The following is a 26,802-nucleotide window of genomic DNA, read 5'->3' as shown; positions in this document are numbered from 1 at the left end:
CCAAGGGGCGGGGGGGGTCAGAGGGCGCGGCCAGGTCTCGGGCGGAGCTCTCGCGAGAGGAGGAGGACGGCAGCGGGTGGGCGGAGCGACTGACCCCGTCCCCCTGCCCCCTCTCAAGATGGCGGCCGGCGTCAGCGAGCTGCTGCGGGAGATCGCCGAGCTGGAGGAGCCGCTGGAGGAGCTGAGGAGCCTGAAGACGGCCGTCCACTCGCTGCCACTCAGCATCCTGCGGGAGCTGGCGACGGGCTTGCGCTTCGGGGTGCTGTTCGGCCTGCTGAGCAGCGACGACAGGCGAGTTTGTGGGCGGGGAATAGGAGGAGGCCGTTCGGCCCGTCGAGCCCACTCCGCCATTCATTATGACTGTGTCTGATCATCCAACTCAGCAGCCTCATCCCGCTTCCCCCTCATATCCTCTGAGGCGGTGACTCAGCGGAGGAAGCGGAGCCGGGAAGCAGATGGGGGAGACTCGGAGGGAATAGGCATCCCCAGCATGGTCAGCGTCGCGGCCTCACTGCGCCATGGACCTGGGTTCGATACCGGCCTTGGGTGACTGTGTGGAGTTTGCACTTTCTCCCCATGTTTGTGTGGGTTTCCTCCCATAGATCATACAATCCCTAGAGTGCAGAAGGGGACCATTTGGCCCATCTGCAAAGAGATGGGCCAAATGAGAACTGCCCTTCTGAAAGAGCACCCTAACGTAGGCTCAATCCTTCTCATCCCTGGGACAATTTTCAATATCCAGTTCACTTAACTTGCACATCTTTGGACTGTGGGAGGAAAAAAGAGCACCTGGTGAAGTGCAGGTTAGGTGGATTGGCCATACTAAATTGTCCCTCGGTCCAAATATGTTACGGGGACAGGGTGGGCCTAGGTAGGGTGCTCTTTTGGAGGATCGGTGCAGACTTGATGGGCCGAATGGCCTCTGTCTGCACTATAGGAATTCTATGGAGGCCAATTGGCCCATCGTGTTTGCACCGGCTCTCCAAATGAGCACCATGACCCTGTGCCATTCCCTGCCTTTTTCCAAACCCGACTTCCACATCCTTGTACCATTGTTTCTAAATCCCTCTATGGCCTTGTCCCTCAGTGACCAACTCTCCGGAGTGGGGAAATTATGGGAAAAGTGGGATGGTTGACTGCTAGTGGACAGGGGGTTATGCCAAACCTGTGAGAATGGGGGAGGAGGAGAGGGTGGGTTCTGATGAGACTGTCAGGTCAGATGTGTACTGCACATGAGTAACATCTAAAGGTCTGAAATATGGGATAAAACTTTGCAGCAACATACAACTGAGACACTGGACAATCATTGCAAATATGGGATGATTCTTTAAAATCCAGGATGGTTTGTCAGCCTGTTATCCCTCACTATCTTTGAAATTCAGACCCACAACTCTTGGGATATCTACATTTCTCTTTAATTGCATCACTATGGTGACTGTGCCTTCAGTTGCCTTGCGTCTAATCTCTGGAATGTCCTCCCTTATAGCTCTGCCTCTTTATTTTGCTTTCTTCCTTTAAGACATTTTTTATAACTTACTCTTGACCAGACTTTTGGACATCTGACGTAATGTCATAAGAACAAAGAAAAGTACAGCACAGGAACAGGCCCTTCGGCCCTCCAAGCCCGTGCCGACCATGCTGCCCGACCAAACTACAATCTTCTACACTTCCTGGGTCCGTATCCCTCTATTCCCATCCTATTCATGTATTTGTCAAGATGCCCCTTAAATGTCACTATTGTCCCTGCTTCCACCACCTCCTCCGGCAGCGAGTTCAAGGCACCCACTACCCTCTGTGTATAAAAAAAAAAAAAAAAAGTGCCTCGAATGTGTTAGCTCAGCCTTCAGCTAACTGAGCAATAAAATATTTGAGCACCAGAATCTCAAACCCGAGACTAAGATTATGGTTTACTGGGCAGCAGCGATCCCTGCATCCTGCATGATTTGAAGAGTTGGACAACCTGCAGCAGGCACCTCAAAACACTGGAGGAGTATCACCAGCGATGCCTTCGCAGACTCTCCAAATGCAATGGCAAGCAAGGTGGCACCATCCTCTCCCAGACCAACTTGTCCAACATTGAGGCGATAATCCCTCTAAATCAACTCCATGGGGGGGGGGGGGGAGGGATATGTATGCCTGACACCGCACTTCCAAAGCAATTGCTCTACTCAGAACCCAGTAGCAGCAGACTCCCAAGACAGTGGAAGTGCAGACGAGGCAAACAAACCCACCAGCTCCTGGGAAATCCTGGCTTCAGAGGAGGCCACTGAGCTCGTTGAGAGATTTTGTCGAAAGCGTGCAGTGGCTTCGACGGAAGTGCACAAACCTCTAAAACAGCCCATTCACCCAGTCATGATGTCATTGAATGGTGGAGCAAACCCAATGAGCTGAATGTCTACTTCTGCTCCTACATCCTATTGTCAACTCTTCAATCACCACTGAACATTGGTGACCTTCCGTCTAGGATATCTTTTTCCTTTCTGAAAGCTCTTCAGCTTTGGGGAGCTTCCCAGACACATCAGATATTAATTAGCTGCTTAGGAAAATATATTTTAATACTAAATTATGTTCCTCTATCATAAGCTAAGCTTTCACACAGTGCTCACTCACGTTCTAGTTTTTCAAAACAAAGCATTGGCTGTATTACATTGGCAAGCTCTGTCAAACGAATGCTATCCATTCTGATTTCATTGCATTCATCCAAAGTGATTGTTCAGCATATTTCAGTGCTGTTTGTGAAACGTTGCTGTATGCAATTAGTAGCAAAGTTTACCCATCTAACTGTAATTATACTAGTTAATTGATTGTGCAATATGAACGTCACTGGATAAATGCAGGTTCTTTGTTCCTGCCCCTTGTACCATTTGGAGTCTCCAATTTGTTTTTTTTACAGTTTTGAGTTGAAACCAATAGATCTAGTAATTTATGCGCTGATAACAAAAACTGCTCTGTGGTTAAAAATCCAACTAGTGCACTAATTCTGCTCAATAAGCCCATGTGTAATGCCGCATCAGTCCCAATTGATATAGTTGAATAATCCGAGATGGACAGTGAATACTGCCTTGCCACTGTTGCTTACATTCCAATGGTTAAAAAGCTCAAAATGTTTCCACTGGCCATGCACTGTGGTTGCAAAACTGATTGCGTTTCCTCTTGCTTGCCAACCTGGTAGGCTGTCTACCGGATCTAACTTAATTCTGTTTAACTAAGTCCAATTGTCCCTCTTTTGTTTAGGGAACAGATCGATACGTGCGTGGCAATTCTTGATCGACTTCTGCAAGCTTTGGATCCGGTCTACATGGCTCAAAATTTCAAGCTGGAACTGCAGAAGGGACTTCAGCATTCTGATGACAATGTTAAAATCCTGGCAATGTCCCAAGTAAGGTGGATGTGCGTTTTTCTTCCAAAATATCTACCCTGTCCAACTCATTCATAATTAAGATTCTATCAGGTAACTTCCTGAGTCTTCACTTTTCTAAAATAAAAAGCCTGAACCTATTCTGTTTTTCTATAGCGGTAATCTCTCAGTTCCGGAACCATATTTGTATTTTTTTTGCACATTGTAGTGCTTCCATGTTTCCTTATTGTATTGAGGACAGAATTGTTCATAGTATTCAAGTTTAGACTGACCAGGATCCTGCAACCAGTTGATTTGCATATCTGAATTAGCGTGGGCATAGGTAAAGTCACCATAATCCCAGATCACCATAAGGGCTTTCCCCTTTTGAGGGGGAGAGCTGACTGGTGGTGATTTAACCTGAGGATTAAGGCGACGGGTAAGCTTGAGAAGGCGGAGCCATCATGAATGACCTCAGCCGGTACGGGTATTGAACCCGTGCTGCTGGTCCGCCCTGCATCACGATCCAGCTGTCTAGCGTACAGACCAAAACCAGCCCCCTATAGCATGGGCACCGCCCCTGTGATTAGTAAGGAATATGTAAGTGTACTTTTTTGTTTTCGATATCATTCCTTTTTTTATAAATTTAGAGTACCCAATTCATTTTTTCCAATTAAGGACCAATTTAGCGTGGCCAATCTTGGGCCAATCCTGCACATCTTTGGGTTGTGGGGGTGAAACCCACGCAAACACGGGGAGAATGTGCAAAATCCACACGGACAGTGACCCAGAGCCAAGATCGAACCTCGGCGCCGTGAGGCAGCAGGGCTAACCCACTGCGCCACCGTACTGCCCTTTTGGTATCATTCCTAGCAGTTTAACAACAATGTATTGAGAATTTTATGGAGATTTGTGATTTAAATATATTTTTTGAAATCCAGTGCTGAGAAATATACAGGACAAGCTAAATCCTTTTAATGCTGAGCTACAACCGTGTGTGCATAAAATTTATTTCTTACAGTTGGGAGAATATTGTTCATTGGCCTCTTTACACTTGTGTTAATTTCACCAGATTGGACGAATTGTGGAAAGTGCAGATGCAGTCCCATTAATTATTGGCTCGCCTGAGTTGCTGAGGGAGATGATTCACAGCATCGGTGGCAAAAAAATATCTGTTGCGAAAGAGGTAGGTTGATTGCGGTTCAAGTCAAATGATTACTGATGACCTTTGGGGTCCAATTTCGCCCCCACCCAGACTCCTCTGAGATTTCTGCATTCATCTAATTCTGGCCCGATTATAATTGCTTCATCATCAATAGCTGTCCTTTAACTACCTGGACCCTAAGTTGTGGAATTCCCTCCCTAAACCCCTCCACCGCTCTCCCTTCCTTTCCTCCTGGGAGACTCTCTTAAAACCTACCCCTGACTCCGCTTTTGCCCATCTGACCTAATATCACATTATGTGGCCGTGTCTTAATTTGTTTCATGATGTCTCTGTGAAGCACGTTGAGACGGACATTTGTACAATGCGTTGTATACAAATGTGTCTAGCGCTTTATGCATCGGTTTGCTTGTCTCAGGTGGTTTGGCCCTCAGCAATTGAACCTTCGGGGTGGCACAGGGCAGGGATACGAAAGTTGGGGGACCTGTTTGTGGACAGGAAGTTTGCGAGCTTGGGTGAGCTGGAGGAGAAGTACGGGCTCCCTCCCGGGGAACACCTTCAGGTACTTACAGGTAAGGGCGTTTGCCAGACGGCAGGTGGCGGAATTCCCACGGCTACTGCCACACACAATACAGGACGGGGTGCTCTCGAGGGGGGGGGGGGAGGGGGGAAGATCTCGGAAACTTATCAGGTGATGCAGGAGGAGGAAGAGGCCTCGGTGGTGGAGTTGAAAGGTAAGTGGGAGGAGGCGTTGGGAGAGGAGATCGAAGAGGGGACGTGGGCAGATGCCCTAGGGAGGGTCAACTCTTCCTCTTCGTGCGCGAGGCTCAGCCTCATACAGTTTAAGGTGCTGCACTGGGCACACATGACTGGGACAAGGATGAGCAGGTTCTTTGGGGGTGAGGACAGGTGTGTTAGGTGCTCAGGGAGCCCAGCAAATCACACCCATCTGTTCTGGGTATGCCCAGCGCTGGAGGAATTTTGGAAGGGCGTAACAAGGACGGTGTCGAGTGTGGTAGGATCCAGGGTCAAACCGGTCTGGGAGCTCGCAATACTTGGGGTGGCAGAGGAGCCGGGAGTGCAGGAGGTGAAAGAGGCCGGAATTCTGGTCTTTGCGCCCCTGGTAGCCCGGCGAAGGATTCTCCTTCAGTGGAAAGATACGAGGCCCCCAAGCGTGGAATCCTGGATCAGCGATATGGCAGGGTTCATTAAATTGGAGAGGGTGAAATTCGCCTTGAGCGGGTCGGTACAAGGGTTCTTTCGGCGGTGGCAACCGTTCTTAGACTTTCTGGCAGAACGATAAACATTGGTCAATGGCAGCAGCAGCTGGGGGGGGGGGGGTTTACTTTATTTTTGTTTATGTTATTTACACTGGAAGGGTCTGAGGGGGTGTATCCACCTGTTGTCTTTAGTCGGGGTGTTAATGTTAATTTATTGTTTAGGTACAGGGGGGGAGGTGTTTGGGGGGTTGCTTTTTTAGATTGTGTTTTGTACTTAACCCTGTTGGGTTCTTTTTTCTTTCTCATTTTGTTATTGATATTTTATGAAAACCTTTAATAAAAATTATTTTTTTAAAAAGAAATTGAGGAACCAAAAGACAGTGGTGGGAAATGTTATTGATGTTTTTTCTTCACCAGGCAATCCAATCCCTTTCCAGAGTTGCCCAGAGTAAGGCTGGACTTGATGCGTTATTCATGACTAGCATGCTGCAAGATTTGAAAGATGTCATGGGCACCAATGATGTGGTGCGCTACAGAGTCTATGAGGTACAGTGCCATCTGTTGGATTTGATCTAACATTTCTTTCCGTAATATTCATCTTCTGATACATCCTTTATTACTTTTGTAAGTCTTCATTCTTTCGAATGTATACCAATTCGCTTTCCAACCTTTACTGTCTATGCCAATGGTTGTATTTAACACATATTTAAAAAAACACACATTGCTCATGTTTTTTTCAGAGCTCCCTAGTCATTTAAGGTTGTGCACAGCTCACTTTAAGGAATGTCATGCGTCAGCACACTTCTTTGCACCTGTGCAAGAGCTGAAATGCTGTGATTCACTTTGTTTATTTAGACTTCTAACTGGAGTTAAAACATTTCATGAACACTGGGAACAATTTGAGTCTCCTGTTGTTGTGGAGTCATATTAGTATCAGTGGGTAATTACTTACCTAGGACACTTTAGAGGCTTTGTCATTTAAAAGGGAAGACGGATTCAATCTAATTTGCCGCCAGGCCTTCTTCAGCCTAATATCAGCGGATTAGGTTATGGGGAATTGATAGAAAAAACATAGGTCCTTCACGCTTGGGAAAAAAAGGAGACTGGGAGGGGACTTTGTAGAGGCACCTAGCAAGATGCTCAGTAAAAGCTTTGGGGCAAAGGAAGTTGGGTTCAAGCTTAGCCAAGAAAAGGTAAATATAGTGAAAAGAAAACTCCTTAATGCTGAGGAGGGTGAATGTGGAATGGTTGGAGTAGAAATGAAGAGTTACAGATTTTAAGAAGCTTGATAGATTTTTGAAAATGGCAGTCGAGATCAATTGAAGAGTGAGTGATAAAATGGGGCATAATATCCAGCTCGATGGGTGGAATAGTCTTTTCCAGTCCTACATAATTGCATGTTTATATATAATTTCACCCCTGTGTTTAAACGCTGCTATGGCCTTGTTCCTCTCTACTTCTGTAACCTCTAGCACTAAAACTTTCAAAGTCTGTGTTCTAACTCTTGTAGATCCCCCATTTCCTTTGTCCCATCGTGTCTATCTATCTACGTCATGGACTTTGGGAACTCCCTCCCTGAACTGCTCCATTTCCTGAGACCTATCTTAAAACTACCTCTTCAACCGAGCTTTTGATGATCCTGTAGTGTTTCCTCCTTTGGCTTGATGTTGATTTCCGTCTGATCATGCGCCCATGGAGAGATTTGGACATCTCTACTTGATGTAAATGTAAGTTATTGTAATGGTCAGTACAAGTATGGACAGTTATTTTGCCAGTGGTGGGCAACCTGCCCATCTGGGTTCTGAGTATGGCCCACAAGGCATTTTGTTGACTGTTCCCACATGCAGGGTTGCCACATCCCGCTGATTTCCGTTGTGTCGTTTTTTTCCTACCACAATGACTGAAGTGATTTGCACATAAAGGCACGTACGTGACTTGAGGTGCGTGCTGATTGCTCACAAGACTGAATGTGAGAGCCGTGCGCTCCCTGTGTGTCCAAAGTGTAAATATTTTTTATTATTTTTTTAAAAATATATTTTATTTAACTTTTTCGGCCATACAAAACAGTACAAAGGATTTTCCCTTTTTTACAACAGCAAAACAATATAAATAACCGTGACCGTATTTTAACAAATAAATAAATAATATAAACTAAATGGCAACTGCCATAACAAAACCCTTAGTGCAAACTTTATCCGTTCCAGTTTTATAAACCCTGCCATGTCGTTTATCCAGGTCTCCACGCCCGGAGGCTTGGCTTCCTTCCACATAAGCAGTATCCTTCGCCCGGGCTACTAGGGACACAAAGGCCAAAACATCAGCCTCTCTCGCCTCCTGCACTCCCGGCTCTTCTGCAACCCCGAATATAGCCAGCCCCCAGCCTGGCTCGACCCGGACCCCCACCACCTTTGAAAGCACCTTCGCCACCCCCACCCAGAACCCCTGCAGTGCCGGACATGACCAAAACATATGGGTGTGGTTTGCTGGGCTTCTCGAGCATCTCCCACACCTATCCTCTACCCCGAAAAATTTACTGAGCCTTGCTCCGGTCATATGTGCCCTGTGCAAAACCTTAAATTGTATCAGGCTAAGCCTGGCGCACGAGGACGAAGAGTTTACCCTACGTAGGGCATCTGCCCACAGCCCCTCTTCAATCTCTTCCCCCAGCTCTTCCTCCCATTTTCCCTTCAGCTCATACACCATGTTCTCCCCCTCGTCTCTCATTTCCCTGTATATATCTGACACCCTACCATCCCCCACCCAGGTTCCTGAGATCACTCTATCCTGAATCTCCTGCGTCGGGAGCTGCGGGAATTTCCTCACCTGTTGCCTCGCAAAAGCCCTCAGTTGCATGTATCGAAATTCATTCCCTTGGGACAACCCATATTTTTCCGTCAGCGCTCCCAGACTCGCAAACGTCCCGTCCAAGAACAGATCCCTCAGTTGCATAATCCCAGCTCTCTGCCATGCTCCAAATCCCCCATCTATTCTCCCCAGGACAAACCTATGATTATTTCTTATCGGGGACCGCAGCGAGGCTCCCGTCATTCCCCTATGCCGTCTCCACTGCCCCCAAATTTTCAGTGTTGCCACCACCACTGGACTTGTGGTGTATTTCTTCAGGGAGAACGGCAGCGATGCCGTCACCAGTGCTTGTAGGCTGGTTCCTTTGCAGGACGCCATCTCCAATCTCTTCCACGCCGCTCCCTCCCCTTCTCCCATCCACTTACACACCATTGAAATATTGGTGGCCCAATAGTACTCACTTAAGCTCGGTAGTGCCAGTCCCCCCTCTCCCTGCTACGCTGCAAGAACCCCCTCCTCACTCTCGGGGTCTTCCCAGCCCACACAAAACTCATAACGCTTTTCTCGATCTTCTTGAAAAAAGCCTTCGTGACCATCACCGGGAGGCACTGAAACAAAAAAAGGAATCTCAGGAGGACTACCATTTTGACCGCCTGCACCCTCCCCACCAGTGACAGGGGCACCATGTCCCATCTCTTAAAATCCTCCTCCATCTGTTCCACCAATCGTGTTAAATTAAGCCTATGTAAGGTTCCCCAACTCCTGGCTATCTGGATCCCCAAGTACCGGAAATCCCTTGTTACCCTCCTCAGCGGTAAATCCTCTATTCCCCTGCTCTGCTCCCCCGGATGTACCACAAACAATTCACTCTTCCCCATGTTCAATTTGTACCCCGAGAATTCCCCAAACTCCCCGAGCGTCTGCATTATCTCAGGCATCCCCTCCACCGGGTCCGCAACATACAGCAGTAAATCATCTGCATACAATGATACCCGGTGTTCTTCTCCTCCCCTGAGTACTCCCCTCCACTTCCTGGAGCCCCTCAGTGCTATGGCCAGGGGCTCAATTACCAATGCAAACAGTAACGGAGACAGAGGGGACACCCCTGCCTCGTCCCTCTATAAAAACGGAAGTAGTCAGACCTCTGCCTGTTCGTGATCACACTTGCCACCGGGGCCCTATATAGCAGCTGTACCCATCCAATAAACCCTTCACCGAAACCAAATCTCCTCAGCACTTCCCACAGGTAGTCCCACTCGACCCTGTCAAATGCTTTCTCGGCATCCATCGCCACCACTATCTCCGCCTCCCCCTCTGGTGGGGGCATCATCATCACCCCTAGCAGCCTCCGTATGTTCGTGTTCAGCTGTCTCCCCCTAACGAACCCAGTTTGATCCTCATGGACCACCCCCGGGACACAATCCTCTATCCTCGTCGCCATTACCTTGGCCAGGAGCTTAGCATCTACATTCAAAAGGGAAATGGGCCTGTAGGACCCACACTGCAGCGGGTCTTTATCCTTCTTCAAAAGTAACGATATTGTCGCCTCCGACATAGTCGGGGGCAACTTCCCCCTTTCCCTGGCCTCATTAAAGGTTCTAGTCAAAAGCAGGGCCGGTAGGTCTATATATTTCCTATAAAATTCCACCGGGAACCCATCTGGTCCCGGGGCCTTCCCCGCCTGCATGCTCCCAAACCCCTTTACCACCTCCTCCACATCAATCTGTGCTCCCAGTCCCGCCCTCTCCTGCTCCTCCACCTTCGGGAATTCCAGCTGATCCAGGAAATGCATCATTCCCTCCTTCCCTTCCGGGGGCTGAGCCTTATACAACCTCTCATAGAATGTCTTAAACACCCCATTCACTCTCTCCGCTCCCCGTTCCATCTCTCCCTCCTCATCCCTCACCCCACCTATCTCCCTCGCCGCTCCCCTCTTCCTCAATTGTTGGGCCAGTAACCGACTCGCCTTCTCTCCATACTCGTACTGCACTCCCTGTGCCCTCCTCCACTGTGCCTCTGCCTTACCCGTGGTCAGCAGGTCAAATTCCACATGTAACCTTTGTCTTTCCCCGTACAGTCCCTCCTCCGGTGCCTCTGCATATTGCCTGTCCACCCTCACAAGTTCTCTCAGCAATCGCTCCCTTTCTTTTCTCTCTTGCTTCCCTTTATGTGGCCTTATGGATATCAGTTCCCCTCTGACCACCGCCTTCAATGCCTCCCAGACCACTCCCACCTGAACCTCTCCATTGCCATTAAGCTCCAAGTATCTTTCGATACACCCCCTCACCCTTAGACATATCCCCTCATCCGCCAACAGGCCCATATCCATTCTCCAGAGTGGGTGCTGTTCCTTTTCCTCTCCTACCTCCAGATCTACCCAATGTGGAGCGTGGTCCGAGATGGCTATGGCCGTGTACTCCGTCCCTGTCACCTTCGGAATCAGTGCCCTTCCCAGGACAAAAAAGTCTATCCGTGAATATACCTTGTGAACATGGGAGAAGAATGAGAACTCCTTACTCCTAGGTCTAATAAGTCTCCAAGGGTCTACTCCTCCCATCTGCTCCATGAAGTCCTTAAGCACCTTGGCTGCTGCCGGCCTCCTCCCGGTCCTGGACCTCGACTGGTCCAGCCCTGGATCAAGCACAGTATTGAAATCTCCCCCATATTACCAACTTTCCCACCTCCAGGTCCGGGATACGCCCCAACATACGCCTCATGAAGTTTGCATCATCCCAGTTCGGGGCGTACACGTTCACCAGAACCACCGCCTCCCCTTGCAGTCTGCCACTCACCATCACGTATCTACCCCCACTGTCCGCCACTATGGTCTTTGCCTCAAACAGTACCCGTTTCCCCACTAAAATAGCCACCCCCCTATTCTTCACATCCAAACCCGAATGAAACACCTGTCCCACCCATCCTTTGCGTAATCTGACCTGATCTGTCAATTTCAGGTGCGTCTCCTGCAACATAACCACATCTGCCTTTAATTTCTTTAGGTGTGCGAGTACCCGCGCCCTTTTAATCGGCCCATTCAGCCCTCTCACGTTCCACGTGATCAACCGGGTTGGGGGGCTCTTTACCCCCCCCCTTGTCGACTAGCCATCCCCTTTTTTACCCCAGCTCCTCACCCGGTTCCCACGTACCCGTATATCCCACCGACGGTGCCCACCCCGCCCCATAACAGCTCCCCCTTCCCCTTAGCAGCAGCAACCCATTTAGCTCCCCCCCCCCCCCCCCCCTCCGCTAGATCCCCCTCTAGCGTAATTGCACCACCCCATGTTGCTCCCAGAAGTCAGCGAACTCTGGCTGACCTCGGCTTCCCCGTTTGCCCTCGGCCTCTCACTGTGCGAGGCCCCCACCTTCCTGCGTCCCTGTTCCCGCCATAATTACCATAGCACGAGAACGAGGCCCGCGTTTCCCACTCAGCCCCGCTTTCCTACCCACCGGCGCCCACAGTTCCCCACACTCTCGCCGGTTGCAGCATTCCAAATTTCACCTTTTTGTGAAGCACCGCCTTAGCCTGATTGAAACTTGCCCTCCTTCTCGCCACCTCCGCACTCCAATCCTGGTATACGCGGATCACCGCGTTCTCCCACCTGCAGCTCTGAGTTTTCTTCGCCCATCTTAAGACCATCTCTCTGTCATTATAGCGGTGAAACCTCACCACTATGGCTTGAGGTATTTCTCCTGCCCTTGGTCTTCGCGCCATAACTCGATAAGCTCCCTCCACCTCCAAAGGGCCCATCGGGGCCTCCGATCCCATTAGCGAGTGAAGCATCGTGCTCACATATGCCCCGACGTCCGCCCCCTCTGCGCCCTCGGGAAGACCCAAGACTCTTAGATTCTTCCTCCTCGAATTATTCTCCAGTGCTTCCAACCTCTTCACACACCTCTTGTGCTGCGCCTCGTGCGTCTCTGTCTTCACCACCAGGCCCTGAATTTCATCTTCATTTTCAGCAGCCTTTGCCTTCACGACCCGAAGCTCCAGCTCCTGGGTCCTCTGCGCCTCCTTTAGCCTTTCAATCGCCCGTAGCATCGGGGCCAACACCTCCTTCTTCAGCTCTTCCACACAGCGCCGCAGGAACTCTTGTTGCTCCGGGCCCCATATCGAACGGCCACCTTCCGACGCCATCTTGCTTCGAGCTTCCCTTCCTTGCCGTTGCTCCGAAGGATCCACTGCAATCCTGCCGCTATCCTCTCCTTTTTCCATCAATATCCGGGGGGGATTCCCTTCTACTTCACCGCACAGTGATTTTGGCCGTTTAAAATTGCCGTTGGGGCTCTTATCAAGAGCCCAAAAGTCCGTTCCAACGGGAGCTGCCGAAATGTGCGACTTAGCTGGTCATCGCCGCACCCGGAAGTCCAAATATTTATTTTTATGATTTGAAGTCGATAGTTCTATCGATATATAAATAAAGATTAAGTATTTTCTGTAACCAGTTATGAAATATTGACATGTAGCTGTATTTAATCTTATTCATGGGAGCATGGTTAGTGACCAAACCTGATTTCAATCTCGAGGGCCACACGTGGCTCACTCACTAGCCTAGGTTGCCCATCACTGGTCTTTACACTCCGTTCTATATAGAAGATAGTAAGCATTGTCAAAAGGTAAATTTGAAGCGTTGCAACAAACTGACCTGTGGCAATTGGTCAAAGGGATATAAGCTGATGCAAGACTCCTATAGGACTGATGTAGGGGATTGCTGTTGTGGTGCTTGGTATGGATTTGTGCATGGTTTGGTGGACCTGAACGTAACTATTGCTTACCCAGTTTTCCCTATTTTAGAGGTATTACGTCCAAAATTACACTAGGGGGTGATATGAGTCTTTTGATTGATAATGTTTTGTGTTCCATCCTTCATAGGAAACCACCAGTTGCAACTGTTGGCAGCTGGTTGTACTTGTTGAATATATATGTGACAGGAACTTTTATTTTTGCAGTTCCTGTTTTCGGTCTCCCCAGGCAACACCACCCCTGCTCTTGGTCATCTGTTTGTACCACTCTTAAACTGAATAAATTTCCCTTTTCTCTACCCCTCCCTTTATTCCATGTCCCAAATGGGCTGCTTTAGACCCTCGCGTTGCACAGTAAATGTGGGGGATTAGCGGAGTCAAAACTACAATGCCCTTCAGTATCTCTAGTGCCTGGGGTTATTTAGTCACACTGTTTTATATGTAATTCACAGCTTCAGAATCAGCAGTGTGATCTTCACACAGTAAACCAATTCATTGTTGAGTGCTAATCTGGAGAAAAGAACTTGATTATTATATTTTTGTTTGTTAACTTGCTGCTTAAACATACAATTATTAGTCCAGATCTATTAACCTAGAGTAACATGACCATTATGCATCCTAGTGTGAGAGCACCATTCAGCTCTGTGTTATTGCCTTTCAGCTGGTGGTGGTGATCTCTTCTGTGTCGCCCGTCTCCCTGGGTTATTGTGCCAACAGTGGTTTCATTGCTCAGCTGCTGACGGAGCTTGCAGGAGACGATGTTCTCCTCCGGTGAGTCAGTGACTGCTGGTTAAAATTTTTGTTGTTGTTTTGGTACTTTCAGTTATTAACCTTAAACAGAAAATCTTGGTGTCCGTTACTTGAATGCAACCACGTGGTCCCATAGAATCACTACAGAGCAGAAGGAAGCCATTTAGACCATTGAGTCTGCATCGATCCTCTGAAAGAGCACTCTACATAGGCCCACTCTTTTCCCCCCCCCCCCCCCCCCCCCACACACACACACACACACCCCCATAACCTCTCACATTGATCATAGCCAATCCATATTGCCTTGTTGCTATCTTGGATCATTTTCATATTTTGGCCTGACTGCACTCGTTCATTGGAAAGAGGTTAAAAGCAGTGCCTGGGGCCAAAAGATAGAGGCGATAGCAACTCTGGATTTGGCTTGCTCTGCCGAATCGTCAGATTAATTGTGACGAGCACAATTGTGGGCAGCACGGTAGCGCAGTGGTTAGCACTATTGCTTCACAGCGCCAGGGTCCCAGGTTCCATTCCCAGCTTGGACCACTGTCTGTGCGGAGTCTGCACGTTCTCACTGTGCCTGCGTGGGTTTCCTACGGTTTCCTCCCACAAGTTCCGAAATTTGGACATTCTGAATTCTCCCTCTGTACCCGAATAGGCGCCGGAATTTGGCGGCTGGGGGCTTTTCACAGTAACTTCATTGCAGTGTTAATGTAAGCCTACTTGTGATGATAAAGATTGTTATTATTATAAATGGAAGTAAGTGTATGAAGGTTTTTCTGGCACTATACAAACTTGCAACATGGAACTGTCAGTATTTTGCCACGAAGTTGGCAATCTCACTCCAATCACAAGGCCACCTGGGTTGTGAAATGAGAGAGTCATATTGGTGCAGTCATGATTAACCTCTGGCTCTAGGTGTTAAAATACATCGCTGGGCCAGTGTTGGGTTGGCTTCATCCTGTCTCTAACCTGGGAGTGTTATTACAATCCCATACCAGACCCTCAACAATGGCTAGGCTACTGGACAGAAACCCCAATATTTTGTTTAAATTTTGTAAGACTGAGGAAAGGATATGCTCCAGGAATGATTTCACACACAGATGGGGATATGGTGTATTAAAACTAACTTTATTCCTAACTTTCCCATCATGAAGACAAATAGCTTTCAATTACCAGTTAAACAATGCTTAACGATACAATGAACCAAACAATACAATGAAACAATCCTAACCACTATCTTTATCTCCCTTCAAACAACACCCATCTCAGGACAAAATCCACTTTTAAATATAGTTATGTCCTGGATAACCGCCATTTAGAAGGAGAGATCCTTCAGGAACCAACTGCAGATTCTTGCTGTCTCAACTTAAGTTAAGATTTGCCTGCCTTACTGTCCGGTTAACAGGCAAATCTTAACTCGCTGTGTTAAGATCAGTTTCTTCTGGCCTGTCCCCAGTCAAATCTTTAACTGAACTGTGAGTCCGTCCACCAACAAATCTAACCTCACTGTATTGAGAGCAGCTGCTTGTCTGGACCCATCCCAATCTAAAACTAAACTTTTTAAACTGCAGAAATTGCTTCATCACCTGTATCCTCCCATTAACTACATCTTACTAAGTTGAACACAATGTATCTAATTATCTACCCACCAGTGGACCCTCTTTAACAAAAATCCATTAGCCCAAATTTTTACAATGCTTTAATTGAACCTCTGTTTCCAAAAAGCCTAGCTGTCTTTCAAACCAGGATTTTAAAAAACATGACTGCAGCAGTCACACACTATCCCAAATGTTTAACCCTTACTGCACCAAATACACAATGCAATAGATCTGAAATTCCTACATTCATCAGTGTTTGCTGACACCTTGTACCCAAAATAGAAAAATATTTTCCCAATATTGAGGATGGTGTAGCCTTTCTAAGTTTGCCCTCTGCCTCCCTTACCCTCTTCATCTTCCATTCACTGTCCTGTATTTAAAACAGTTGCAATTGTGTTGACCCATCTACAATGTGTCTACTGGACCGACAATGCCTCCCAGCCTGACAGTGCCTCAAGTTTTGAAATTCTCATCCTTATTTTCAAATCACTCCATGGCCTCGCTTTCCCCTATCTCTAACCACCAGCACTACAATCCAGCGAGTTCTCTGCACTTCTCCAAATCTGGCCTCTTGCACATCTTCCCTTTTCATCATTGCACCATTGGTGACCCTTCCTTCAGTTGCCTAGGGCCCCAAGCCCTGGAATTGATTCCCTAAGTTTCTCTCCCTCTCTCTTTCTTTAAGTTGCTCCTTAAAATCTACCGCCTTGGCCAAACCTTTGCTCACCTGTCCTGCTGTCTCCTTATGTGACACGGTACCAAATCTTTGGTACAGCTCCTGCGAAGGTCTTTGGGCTAATTTATTGCATTAAAGGCACCATGTAAAGTTCATGTAATGATTAATTCAATTAATTGGATGCCTTTTGATTGAATTGCAGAGCTACCGCTATTGAGATGGTTACTGGACTCGCTCAGAGTCCGCATGGGCGACAGTACCTTGCTCAGCAAGGCACCATTGATAGAATCTCAAACATGATCGTTGGTGCAGATTCCGATCCTTTCTCTGGCTTTTATCTACCAAGTAAGTAAAAGGAATATTTTCTTTTTTTTTTTGTCAATTAATTAATAAGAAAAATTCACAGGCAAGAAAGCGGATTCTTGTAATTTAATTCATCCAGTTAACATTTGCTTCAATTCCCTACCCCCCTAGATGTTATTTTTTTGATCTCCGTTCTTAGTGGATTGTTCCAAAGGTTAACCCTCCAGGTTCTTTTCCCTTAAATTCATCTTTTAGATTTACTTCCCGTACCGACCTCCCCGAACAGGCGCCGGAATGTGGCGACTAGGGGCTTTTCACAGTAACTTCATTGAAGCCTACTTGTGACAATAAGCAATTATTATTATTATTTTCATGCGTGCAAAGTTCTTTCTCTCTTTTTTACAAAATGAGCAGTTGATGTTGAGAGGATGCTTCCCACATGTGGTATCCTCAAACCAGGGGGCATCATGCTTTCAAAAGAAAGGGCCTCCCATTTCAGGTAGAGATGAGGAAAAATGTATTCTCTGACGGTCGTGAGTCTTTGGAATCCTCCAAATCAAAGATCATTGGAGACTGTGTTATTGGGTGTATTCAAGGCTGGGCTAGACAGATTTTGGTTAACAAGGGCAGCACGGTAGCATTGTGGATAGCACAATTTCTTCACAGCTCCAGGGTCCCAGGTTCGATTCCGGCTTGGGTCACTGTCTGTGCGGAGTTTACACATCCTCCCCGTGTGTGCGTGGGTTTCCTCCGGGTGCTCCGGTTTCCTCCCACAGTCCAAAGATGTGCAGGTTAGGTGGATTGGGCATGATAAATTGCCCTTAGTGTCCAAAATTGCCCTTAGTGTTGGGTGGGGTTCCTGGGTTATGGGGATAGGGTGGAGGTGTCGACCTTGGGTGGGGTGCTCTTTCCAAGAGCCGGTGCAGACTCGATGGGCTGAATGGCCTCCTTCTGCACTGTAAATTCTACGAAGGGAGTCCCAGGATTTTGGGAGAGCGGGCAGGAGGAGGCCGCAATCAGATTGGCCATGATTTTATTGAACGGCAGAGGGTGCTTGAGAGGCTGAACCTGCTCCTACGTCTGATTATAGAATCGACCTTTAGATGTTTATGAATTGTTTAGGAATGCACATAAATGGGGCAGCACGGTGGCGCAGTGGATTAGCCCTGCTGTCTCACGGCGCCGAGGTCCCAGATTCGATGCCGGCTCTGGGTCACTGTCTGTGTGGAGTTTGCACATTCTCCCCGTGTTGCGTGGGTTTCGCCCCCACAACCCAAAGATATGCAGGGTAGGTGGATTGGTCACGCTAAATTACCCCTTAATTGGAAAAAACGAATTGGGCACTCTAAATTTACAATAACAGAAAAGGATTGCACATAAATGATCAGTTGTGTGAATGTCCAGAGCTGCTGGTTAGCCATGGAGTGCGAGTCAGTGCCTCTCGGAGAGCAACCAAAAAATTGTGTTGGGGGAATGCACTCCTTATGGTTTGTATTGGAACTCTCAATAAATAAAAATGTTGAGATTAGTGACTGAAAAAATGGGCATTTAATCCAGTCATGCTATGTATTTGGGCACCGAATGTTGACATTCTTTTCCATTGTCTTGTATCTGTGGAGATTCCTCAGTCTGAACTCTCATTCACTGCTTTCTTTGTAGATTTAGTGAAGTTCTTTGGAAATTTGGCAATGGTTGACAGTCCTCAACAGATCTGTGAGCGTTATCCAGCTTTTATTGAAAAGGTGTTTGAGATGATTGGAGGGCAGGAGCCAACAATGATTGGGGTTGGTTTGGATACCATTGGAATTCTTGGATCATGTATTGAAGGAATGCAAGTCCTAAATAAAACTGGTAAGCCATATTATTGCTTCTGAGACTGGTAACAATTAAGTTTATGGGTGCAGACATCCTTGCCGAAACTACAGGTCCTTGGGAGTTTTATCTGTTGCCATAGCAATGGCTTGTCTATGGAAAGCTGCTAGCCTCTGCAAGCAGGAACTCGTGTTGACCCTTGGGTTGTATTTAAACCTGGTGTATAGGTCTTATACCTCAATCTCCCTCTTCACCAACGTTCTGATGGGAATTGAAAACTTAGCATCCTGTTGATGAGCTTATTAACAAAACAAGTTTTCCATACCCCATCAGTAGTCCAAAGGTTTATTTATAATTTAGATTTTTTTTTTCCCCTCACGTTTGCGTTTAGCATTGCTTATCATATCTGTTCTGTGTCCCCTCTCCTACACCACCACCACTATTCACCAGTTACTAGATGAGAAAGTAATTTCCTTTTCAATTATTCACCAGTCGGTGCCATAGAATTTTCTAAATTAATTTGCCTGCGTTATTTTCTTCTAGTTCTGTTTCCTTGCTCTCCTCTCTTCTCGTCTCTTTTCTCTTGAAGCTGCCGACTCAGTGCTGACACAGTAAGTGTTTGCAGTCTGTGCAGTTGTAGAGGACATCCGTGTTGAATCCTTCTTGTCCTCTTTCTGCACCTGCACCTTCCAGTGAGGGCTCACAGGGTAACAAAGAGAAGTGTAATCTGACACTAAAGCAAAGGGTCCTGATGAGAGGACATTAACTCTGTTTCTCCCCACTGACCTGTCGAGTGTTTCTAGCACTTTGTTTTTTATTTCAAAAACGTCATCTGTGCTGTTTGCCTTGGCTTCTTCAGCCCCAGTGAATTTAAAGGAGCTATGGTGACTAGTAAGACTAACTCAGCATTAGCCAAGGATTCAAACTTGATGTGTTTTTTAAATTTGGTACAACAGCAAAAAAACTTGCATTTAGATATTTTAATCTTGACATGAATAACTTGTGTGTTTACTTTGTGAGGTATCTACATTCTGTTGTATGATACTAACTACCACACATTGGGATTGTTGATGCACTTTTGAATTTGCTGGCGACAACATATATTGTGTGTTTTGGGGAGGTTGGGTTGGCAGGGGTCATTCAAGAACACGGCAGTGGCCCTGCTGCAGTCATAACTTGGCAAGGTATCCTGTGGTTCAGCTCCATTGGGGAGATGCTGACATGTTTTATGTTCCATTTGACACTTTCGCATGGGTTATCATGCCCATTTATTGAAAGAAGGATCTCACTTTGCCATCTTGCAGCTAGTGGCAACAGCTAAGCTAGCCTGCATGTTACAGGAATGGTTCGCTCCTCATTGGGTCGGGTGAGCAGGTGCACATCCAGATCTCGGAGTTGGCTCTCTGATTACTGCGAGAAAATGACCTGGAAAGTACTTGTGTGGCAGTATTCCCTGTGGACCAGATCCTCTGCCCAATCATCCCCTCACCTCCAATAGATGGCTGGGGTTTGTGACGCATGTGTAGAATATGTTGTACTTGGTGTCTTATCTCGAGCAGGCCTGCAGTTCAATGCTGTGGCTGACGGGCTCTATGCTTTTCTCCATTGACACCTGGGGAATGAGACTTGGCCTATCTTTAGACGCACTGCCTTGTCTTTGGATCTAGAAACAAATGTAATACAAAGTCTGAAGACGATAAGGAAGTGAAGTTGTAGTTCTGGGACCCCGGTCAGGGCCCCTGGTGACGACTTTCTCGTGCCAGGATTGGAAAGCAGCTATGGTGAAGACCCTCTTTGTATTCCAGATTGGAGCGAGTACATGAAGGATTTTCAGAGTGAGAATCATAGTATCATTTATGGCACAGAAGGAGGCCGTTCAGCCCATAGAGTCCATGCTGGCTCCTCAGAGATTTCTAGACAGCTGATAGTATCATTGTTTACTGTTGGGTGTTTCTGTGCCCCTTTCTGAAGGGTAAGACACACCAAAGGTGTCTGGAAGACCTTGACCTTCGCAGTGCACCTGTGCAGTGGAATGGACATGTCTCTGATTTGGAATAGTTGAGCTTGTGTCCTGAAAGCCAGGAAAACTTGTGTTTTTTCATTGAATCTCCGCCACAGGCCAAGTTCCTTTGCACTGAGCACCTAGGTGCTCAAATTGTGACACCAGTGTGCATTACTTGTCATCCTTTTTCTGACCTTATACCAAAATACAGAAGCCGAATTTAAAGTTATCTCTGTTTTCCCAAATATATTCTTAGGCAGTAGATTCCATGAGGTTTTGAAAAGACTCGGAAACATCTCCTGCAATGCTGCCTCGGACATACGGGTCCGCTGCCTCGACACAATTGCTTCTCTCCTCTCTCTGCCGGTAAGAGCCCAGTAAATGTGTTATTACGTGAGTGCACGATAGCTGAAAAGCTTGTGGATTTGAATCATGGCTTGGGTTTTATATGCCTGCCGCAGGAACAGAATTTGAATTGACCCTGGTGGTGTGATAAAGCAAACCAAATGCCCCGCCCAAAAATACTTTACAACCATTCGCTACTTAATGCATATTCCGTTTGAGAAATAAATTTCTGTGGGCAAACTTGGTTAAAATTCTTTTTTTTTGCCAAAGCAAACTGGTGCATTTGCTCCGTGATATAATAAGAATCCCATTTTTTTTAAAAAAGAGTCCGTATGGTGGTTTCCAGAGTCACCCCTTCTTTAAATATAAAGTTTACTGTATTCCCATGTATTGCTAATCTTTATTGTCACATGAAGGCTTACATTAACGCTACAATAAAGTTACTGTGAAGATCCCCTAGTCGACACACTTCGGCGACTGTTCAGTTACACGGAGGGAGAATTCAGAATGTTCAAATTACCTAACAAGCACGTCTTTCGGGACCTGTGGGAGGAAACCGGAGCACCCGAGGAAACCCATGCAGACACGGGGAGAACGTGCAGACTCCACGCAGACAGTGACCCAAGCCGGGAATCGAGCCTGGGACCCTGCCGCTGTGAAGCAACAGTGCTAACCACTGTGCTACCGTGCCGCAGTCAGATGAAAGGATCGGGCAGGAAGGTAGAAATGAGGCCGACATGAGATCAGCTATGATCAGGCTGCACAGTGGTTGGTTAGCACTGCTGCTTCACAGCACCAGGGACCTGGGTCCAATTCTGAACTCTGGTGACTGCATGTGAGGAGTTTGAACGTTCTCCCTGAGTCTGCGTGGGTTTCCTCTGGGTGCTCCAGTTTCCACCCACAGTCCCAAGATGCAGGTTAGAGGGACTGTCACACTAAATTGCCCCTTGGGGATGGGTTGCAGGAATAGGATGATTGGGCCTAGGTAGGGGTGGTCTTTCTAAGGGTCAGTAGCAGACTTAATGGACCGAATGGTCTCCTTCTGCACTGTATGGATTCTATGAATGGCAGAGCAACGAGGGACTGAATTACCTACTCCTGCTCCCAGTTCTTGTGTTCTAATGTACTGTGCTATATTTTGATCTCCCAGCTGTCCATTGAAGTGTAACAGGTGTCGGACATCTCCAGCAACCGATAGCACTATATAGAATTGCTTTTGCGGTAGCAACCCCAGGTCGTATTTCATGTTAAATACTTGTAGTGAAATTATATTGGTTTGTTAAGATCCTAATAACATATTCATAATTCAAGCTCCTCGGTTTAATAATCTCAGTTGAGTTGCTTGTGGCTGGGAATAATATTGGATAAAGGAAGCCTGATGAAGCTTCCACAAGCATGTGAGCTTTGAGGAAAACACAGTCACTATTAACCAGAGTGCACATTCTAAAAGGCTTGTAGCTACCCAGTGATTGTAGTCCTGGTTAGCAGGCTCTGGAGAAATCCGTGTCGAGCTCCTGTACTCTGGAGATCAGGTTTTTATCGAGACTGGATCAAGCTGGCCTGCTTCGTGCCAGACTGAAAATCCTACATGGTGTTGCAGTGCTGTGACTAGGACGTCTGTGGTCTATTGGATCATGTGTCTGCAGCAGAGTTGCACAGAAATGGATAAATGCGAGGACTGTAACCAAAGAATTCTGAAAGCATGTATAATGCAAAATGTCTCTTCTGTAATAGAGTGAAGTAAACCTACTTCAGATGGTAAAGGGCATGGATGCTACTCTAGGTTTCTACTCTCGAGTGAGCTGTGTTAACATTGTTCCATTGGGTTTATGTTGGACTTGTGCTGGCAATCTTTGTCTTGCCTCTCTCTAGGTGATGTACTTTTGTGTTTAAAATTCACTTCATGCCCAACCAGCAGTTTTGAAGTTACCCAGTGTTGTGAAGTGTATGTTTGGTGTATATTGTATTGCACCTCAACTAATTCTTTATCCAAGTTGGTAATCCAAGTTGGGGCTGGTTTAGCACACTGGGCTAAATCGCTGGCTTTTAAAGCAGACCAAGGCAGGCCAGCAGCACGGTTCAATTCCCGTACCAGCCTCCCCGAACAGGCGCCGGAATGTGGCGACTAGGGTCTTTTCACAGTAACTTCATTGAAGCCTACTTGTGACAATAAGTGATTTTCATTTCATAAATAATCTGGAGAGAACAATTGACCCAAGGTGAGCTTTTCATTTGCAGCAGTTCCAAGCTTATAGCAGTCCACTGGGTTCCCCTATTATAAGTAAGCAACATGTGGTGCCTTTTAAGAAGTAACCCAGTTTTACAAGGTGTTACAGTATTGTATTTGCACACTGGAATGTGTAAAACCTGGGAAATTTGCAAGAAGTCTTTCCCCTTTGAGTAGTGTCTGTAAAAGGAAAAATTGCTACAATTTATTGGTACTCTACTTGCGGCCTGTACCACCTCTTCAGAACAAGCTCCTGCTGAGTATCTCTACTGGTACAGCATTATATCGGAAGTTTTACCTACAGCTATTTGACATTTCTTTTATGCCGTTGCTGTTTAACTTTCTCATCAATTACACAGAATGATCAGCAAACCGAGGACCTTCTAGGGTTGACAGAGTCCTGGTTCCAAACTCTACACAGCCACCCAATGGAAACATTCTGCAATATGAGCTCCCAGCCATTCCCAGAGATTCATATTGGCGCGATAAAGATCTTCACTGTGAGTCCTTTTATTATTAGCACAAAAAATCCAATACCTTATTTACCGTAAAATGTTTAGATGCCCTGACCCAATTTAAAACTCCAGATGTCACTGGTGTGTCTAGGGGTTTGGGTAGAAATACAGAGTGATCCATTATATTATAGAAAAGTTTATTTGCAAGCATTTTCTGGATCAGCCATATAAATGCTGAGGCCACAAGAGCAGGTCAGAGGCTGGGAATTCTACAGAGAGTAACTCACCTCCAGACTTCTCCCAAAGTCGACCCACCATCGAAAAAGCACAAGTCAGGAGTGTGATGGCACACTCTCTCCACTTGCCTGCATGAATGCAGCTCCAACAACACTCGAGAAGCTCAAACGCCATCCAGGGCAAAGCAGTCCGCTTGATTGACACACCATCTACCAATGAAATATTCACCCCCCCCCCCCCCCCCATTACTGACGCACGGTGGCAGCAGTGTGTACAATCGACAAGATGCACTTCAGCAACTCACCAAGGCTTCGTTGGAAGCACCTTATAAACTCCGCAGCCCGTACCACCTGGAAGGGTGTTGGCAGCAGATGCATGGGAACTTCACCACTTGGAACAAGAACAAATAACAAATAAAAGTACAGCACAGGAACAGGCCCTTCGGCCCTCCAAGCCCGTGCCAACCATGCTGCCCATCCTATTCATGTATTTGTCAAGATGCCACTTAAATGTCACTATCGTCCCTGCTTCCACCACCTCCTCCAGCAGCGAGTACTAGGCACCCACTACCCTCTGTGTAAAAAAACTAGCCTCGTACATCTACTCTAAACCTTGCCCCTCGCACCTTAAACCTATGCCCCCTAGTAATTGACCTCTCTACCCTGGGGAAAAGCCTCTGACTATCCACTCTGTCTATGCCCCTCATAATTTTGTAGACCTCTTATCAGGTCGCCCCTCAATCTCCGTCGTTCCAGTGAGAACAAACCGAGTTTATTCAACCGCTCCTCATAGCTAATGCCCTCCATACCAGGCAACATCCTGGCAAATCTCTTCTGCACCCTCTCTAAAGCCTCCACATCCTTCTGGTAGCGTGGCGACCAGAATTGAACACTAAACTCCAAGTGTGGCCTAACTAAGGTTCTATACAGCAGCAACATGGCTTGCCAATTCTTATACTCAATGCCCTGGCCAGTGAAGGCAAACATGCCATGTGCCTTCTTGACTACCTTCTCCATCTGTGTTGCCCCTTTCAGTGACCTGTGGACCTGTACACCTAGATCTCTCTGCAATACTCTTGAGGGTTCTACCATTCACTGTATATTCCCTACCTGCATTAGACCTTCCAAAATGCATTACCTCACATTTGTAGACCTTCCAAAATGCATTACCTCACATTTGTTCCACACCATCCTAACTTGCAATCATATCATCTTTCCTTCACTGTCGCTGGATCTAAATCTTGGAATTCCCTTCTGACCAGCACTGTGGGAGTCCCCGCAATAGACAGATTGCAGCAGCTCAAGGTGGCTCACCAGCACCACCTCAAAGGCAATTAGGGATGGGTAATAAATATTGTCCATATACTATGAAAGAAAAAAATTAGTGGAAGCATTGGAAATATAAATCAAACACAAGCGAATACTCAGTGCCAGAAGAAATGTCCGAAATCATGCAAATTAAAATTTTGTGAAATGCATTGTGCAAAGCACTTTTATAGCTGCCCTTTCTGGCTTGAAGATGTGTATTTTATTTTACAAAATTACAGTATTGTGTTTAAGGAGGATTGTTGGGCTTATCCATACTGCTGTCTAACAGGACACGTGCACTTCCAACTTTTTTTCAGAAATAAACTTATGATTACTCCTATATTCACTTTGATTTAAAATATGATTCAAGCATTCGATTGAATAAGTTGAAGAATGCACGGTTTTGAATTTTTAAAATAATATTTCATTCAAATCATATATTTTAGTAATTTTTTTAAAATGCTGCAAATACTCAGCTTGGACAGCATGCATAGAGAGGCTGAAAGGTCATAGACCATGAAATTCCTACAGTGCAGAAGAAGACCACTCGGTCCATCATGTCTGCATTGTCTCTCCGGAAGAGCACTTAACCCAGGTCCATCTCCCTCCCACCCCACCCTATCCCCATAACCTAACCTGCACATCCCTGGACAAAGGGCAACTTTATAACATCAAACTCCACATCATCACCAAGGCTGGAATCGAACCCGGGTCCCTGGTGCCGTGAGGCAGCAGTGCTGACCATTGTGCCTCCATGCTGCACTGAAACATGAACTCTTTGTCTCCATAGATGCTCCCTGACTCTAGCATTTGTTTTGTGTGTTTATATTTCTGAGTATCCACATTATCTTTACTTTTAGGATCTAATTTTGTAACTTGCCTACTTGTTAGCCTCAAACCTCTTGCATTTAGTTCTGAATTCAAATCCATTGTTTTACAGATGGTAACCCTCTCCCAACTTTATACCTTGTTACTATACTCACTTCATGAGTGCACTTGTTGAAATAAGAGTTGGACCATTATCAGTTCTTAAACATGCATTCTTATTGAGTTGAAAAGACTGTCTTTGTTATTGCAACCCTTTTTGTTTTTCTAAAGACGTTTCCTCCAATTATCTTGAAATATAGGCGATTGCTAGCCAGCCTTGGGGTCAGAGACTGATGATCAGCACGCCAGGATTCGTGGAGTACATTATCGACAGGTCAGCCGAACCTGACAAGCCCTCAAAGGATGCCAAGTTTGAACTGGTAAAAACTCTTGTGGACTCCAAGACGTTAGCCGAAATATTTGGGAACCAATATTACCTACAACTCCGAACATACCTGCGGGAAGGCCCTTACTTTGTGAAAGCAATTGCAACAGTTGCTGTAGACGGGGAGTAATCGACCAAACGTGATCATTAAAAATGACAACGAAAAAAAAAATCAAGTCTTTAAATTAATTGTTACTGCACTTTTGTAAAGACGTGTCACAAAGCAGCTTGGCCTCAACCAGAAGTTTCGATCAAGTGGAATTTTCAGCCTGTTTGATCACCTTATCCTTTGCCCTTCCCAAGGTGGATGCAATGGTAGGATATGCAAGTCTGAATATTATAAACACCTGCCATTTTGAGATTTCAAACCAGAACGATATATTTTCTCCACCTGATTCTCTCTAGTTGTAAATTAGTCATTTGTAAAAGGAGCTTTTAAAGTTTTTAAAGTGGAGTTTTCTTAGGTTAGTGCGGTTGCAAAGTCTCAATCAAGAAGCGGGTTACAGGAAACCTTTCACAGCAACTGCACGTATGTAGCAAGTTTCCATTAAAATATGATTTTTACAACCTGTAA

At 46.4% G+C, this 26,802-nt stretch overlaps 1 protein-coding gene across 2 annotated transcripts; it reads left to right on the top strand.

Annotated features, from left to right (window-relative positions):
• Positions 1 to 77: 77 nt before the first annotated feature.
• On the top strand, positions 78 to 26,802 carry psmd5 (proteasome 26S subunit, non-ATPase 5). Of its 2 annotated transcripts, none has more exons than XM_072488689.1 (10): positions 78 to 291; positions 3,235 to 3,379; positions 4,410 to 4,523; positions 6,137 to 6,265; positions 13,926 to 14,035; positions 16,491 to 16,633; positions 18,251 to 18,442; positions 20,656 to 20,771; positions 23,337 to 23,477; positions 26,104 to 26,802. In XM_072488689.1, exons 1-10 carry the CDS (start codon positions 119 to 121, stop codon positions 26,356 to 26,358), a joined length of 1,518 nt encoding a protein of 505 aa, XP_072344790.1. In that variant the 5' UTR covers positions 78 to 118; the 3' UTR covers positions 26,359 to 26,802. The 2 variants fall into 2 exon arrangements, with proteins under 2 accessions (XP_072344790.1, XP_072344791.1); XM_072488690.1 differs by having other exon boundaries at positions 79 to 291; positions 20,662 to 20,771.

This window comes from Scyliorhinus torazame, chromosome 22 (genome assembly GCF_047496885.1).
Source record: "Scyliorhinus torazame isolate Kashiwa2021f chromosome 22, sScyTor2.1, whole genome shotgun sequence".
NCBI lineage: Eukaryota > Metazoa > Chordata > Chondrichthyes > Carcharhiniformes > Scyliorhinidae > Scyliorhinus > Scyliorhinus torazame.
The sequence above is the reverse complement of the archived record's forward strand: the minus strand, read 5'-3'. Positions and strand labels throughout refer to the sequence as shown.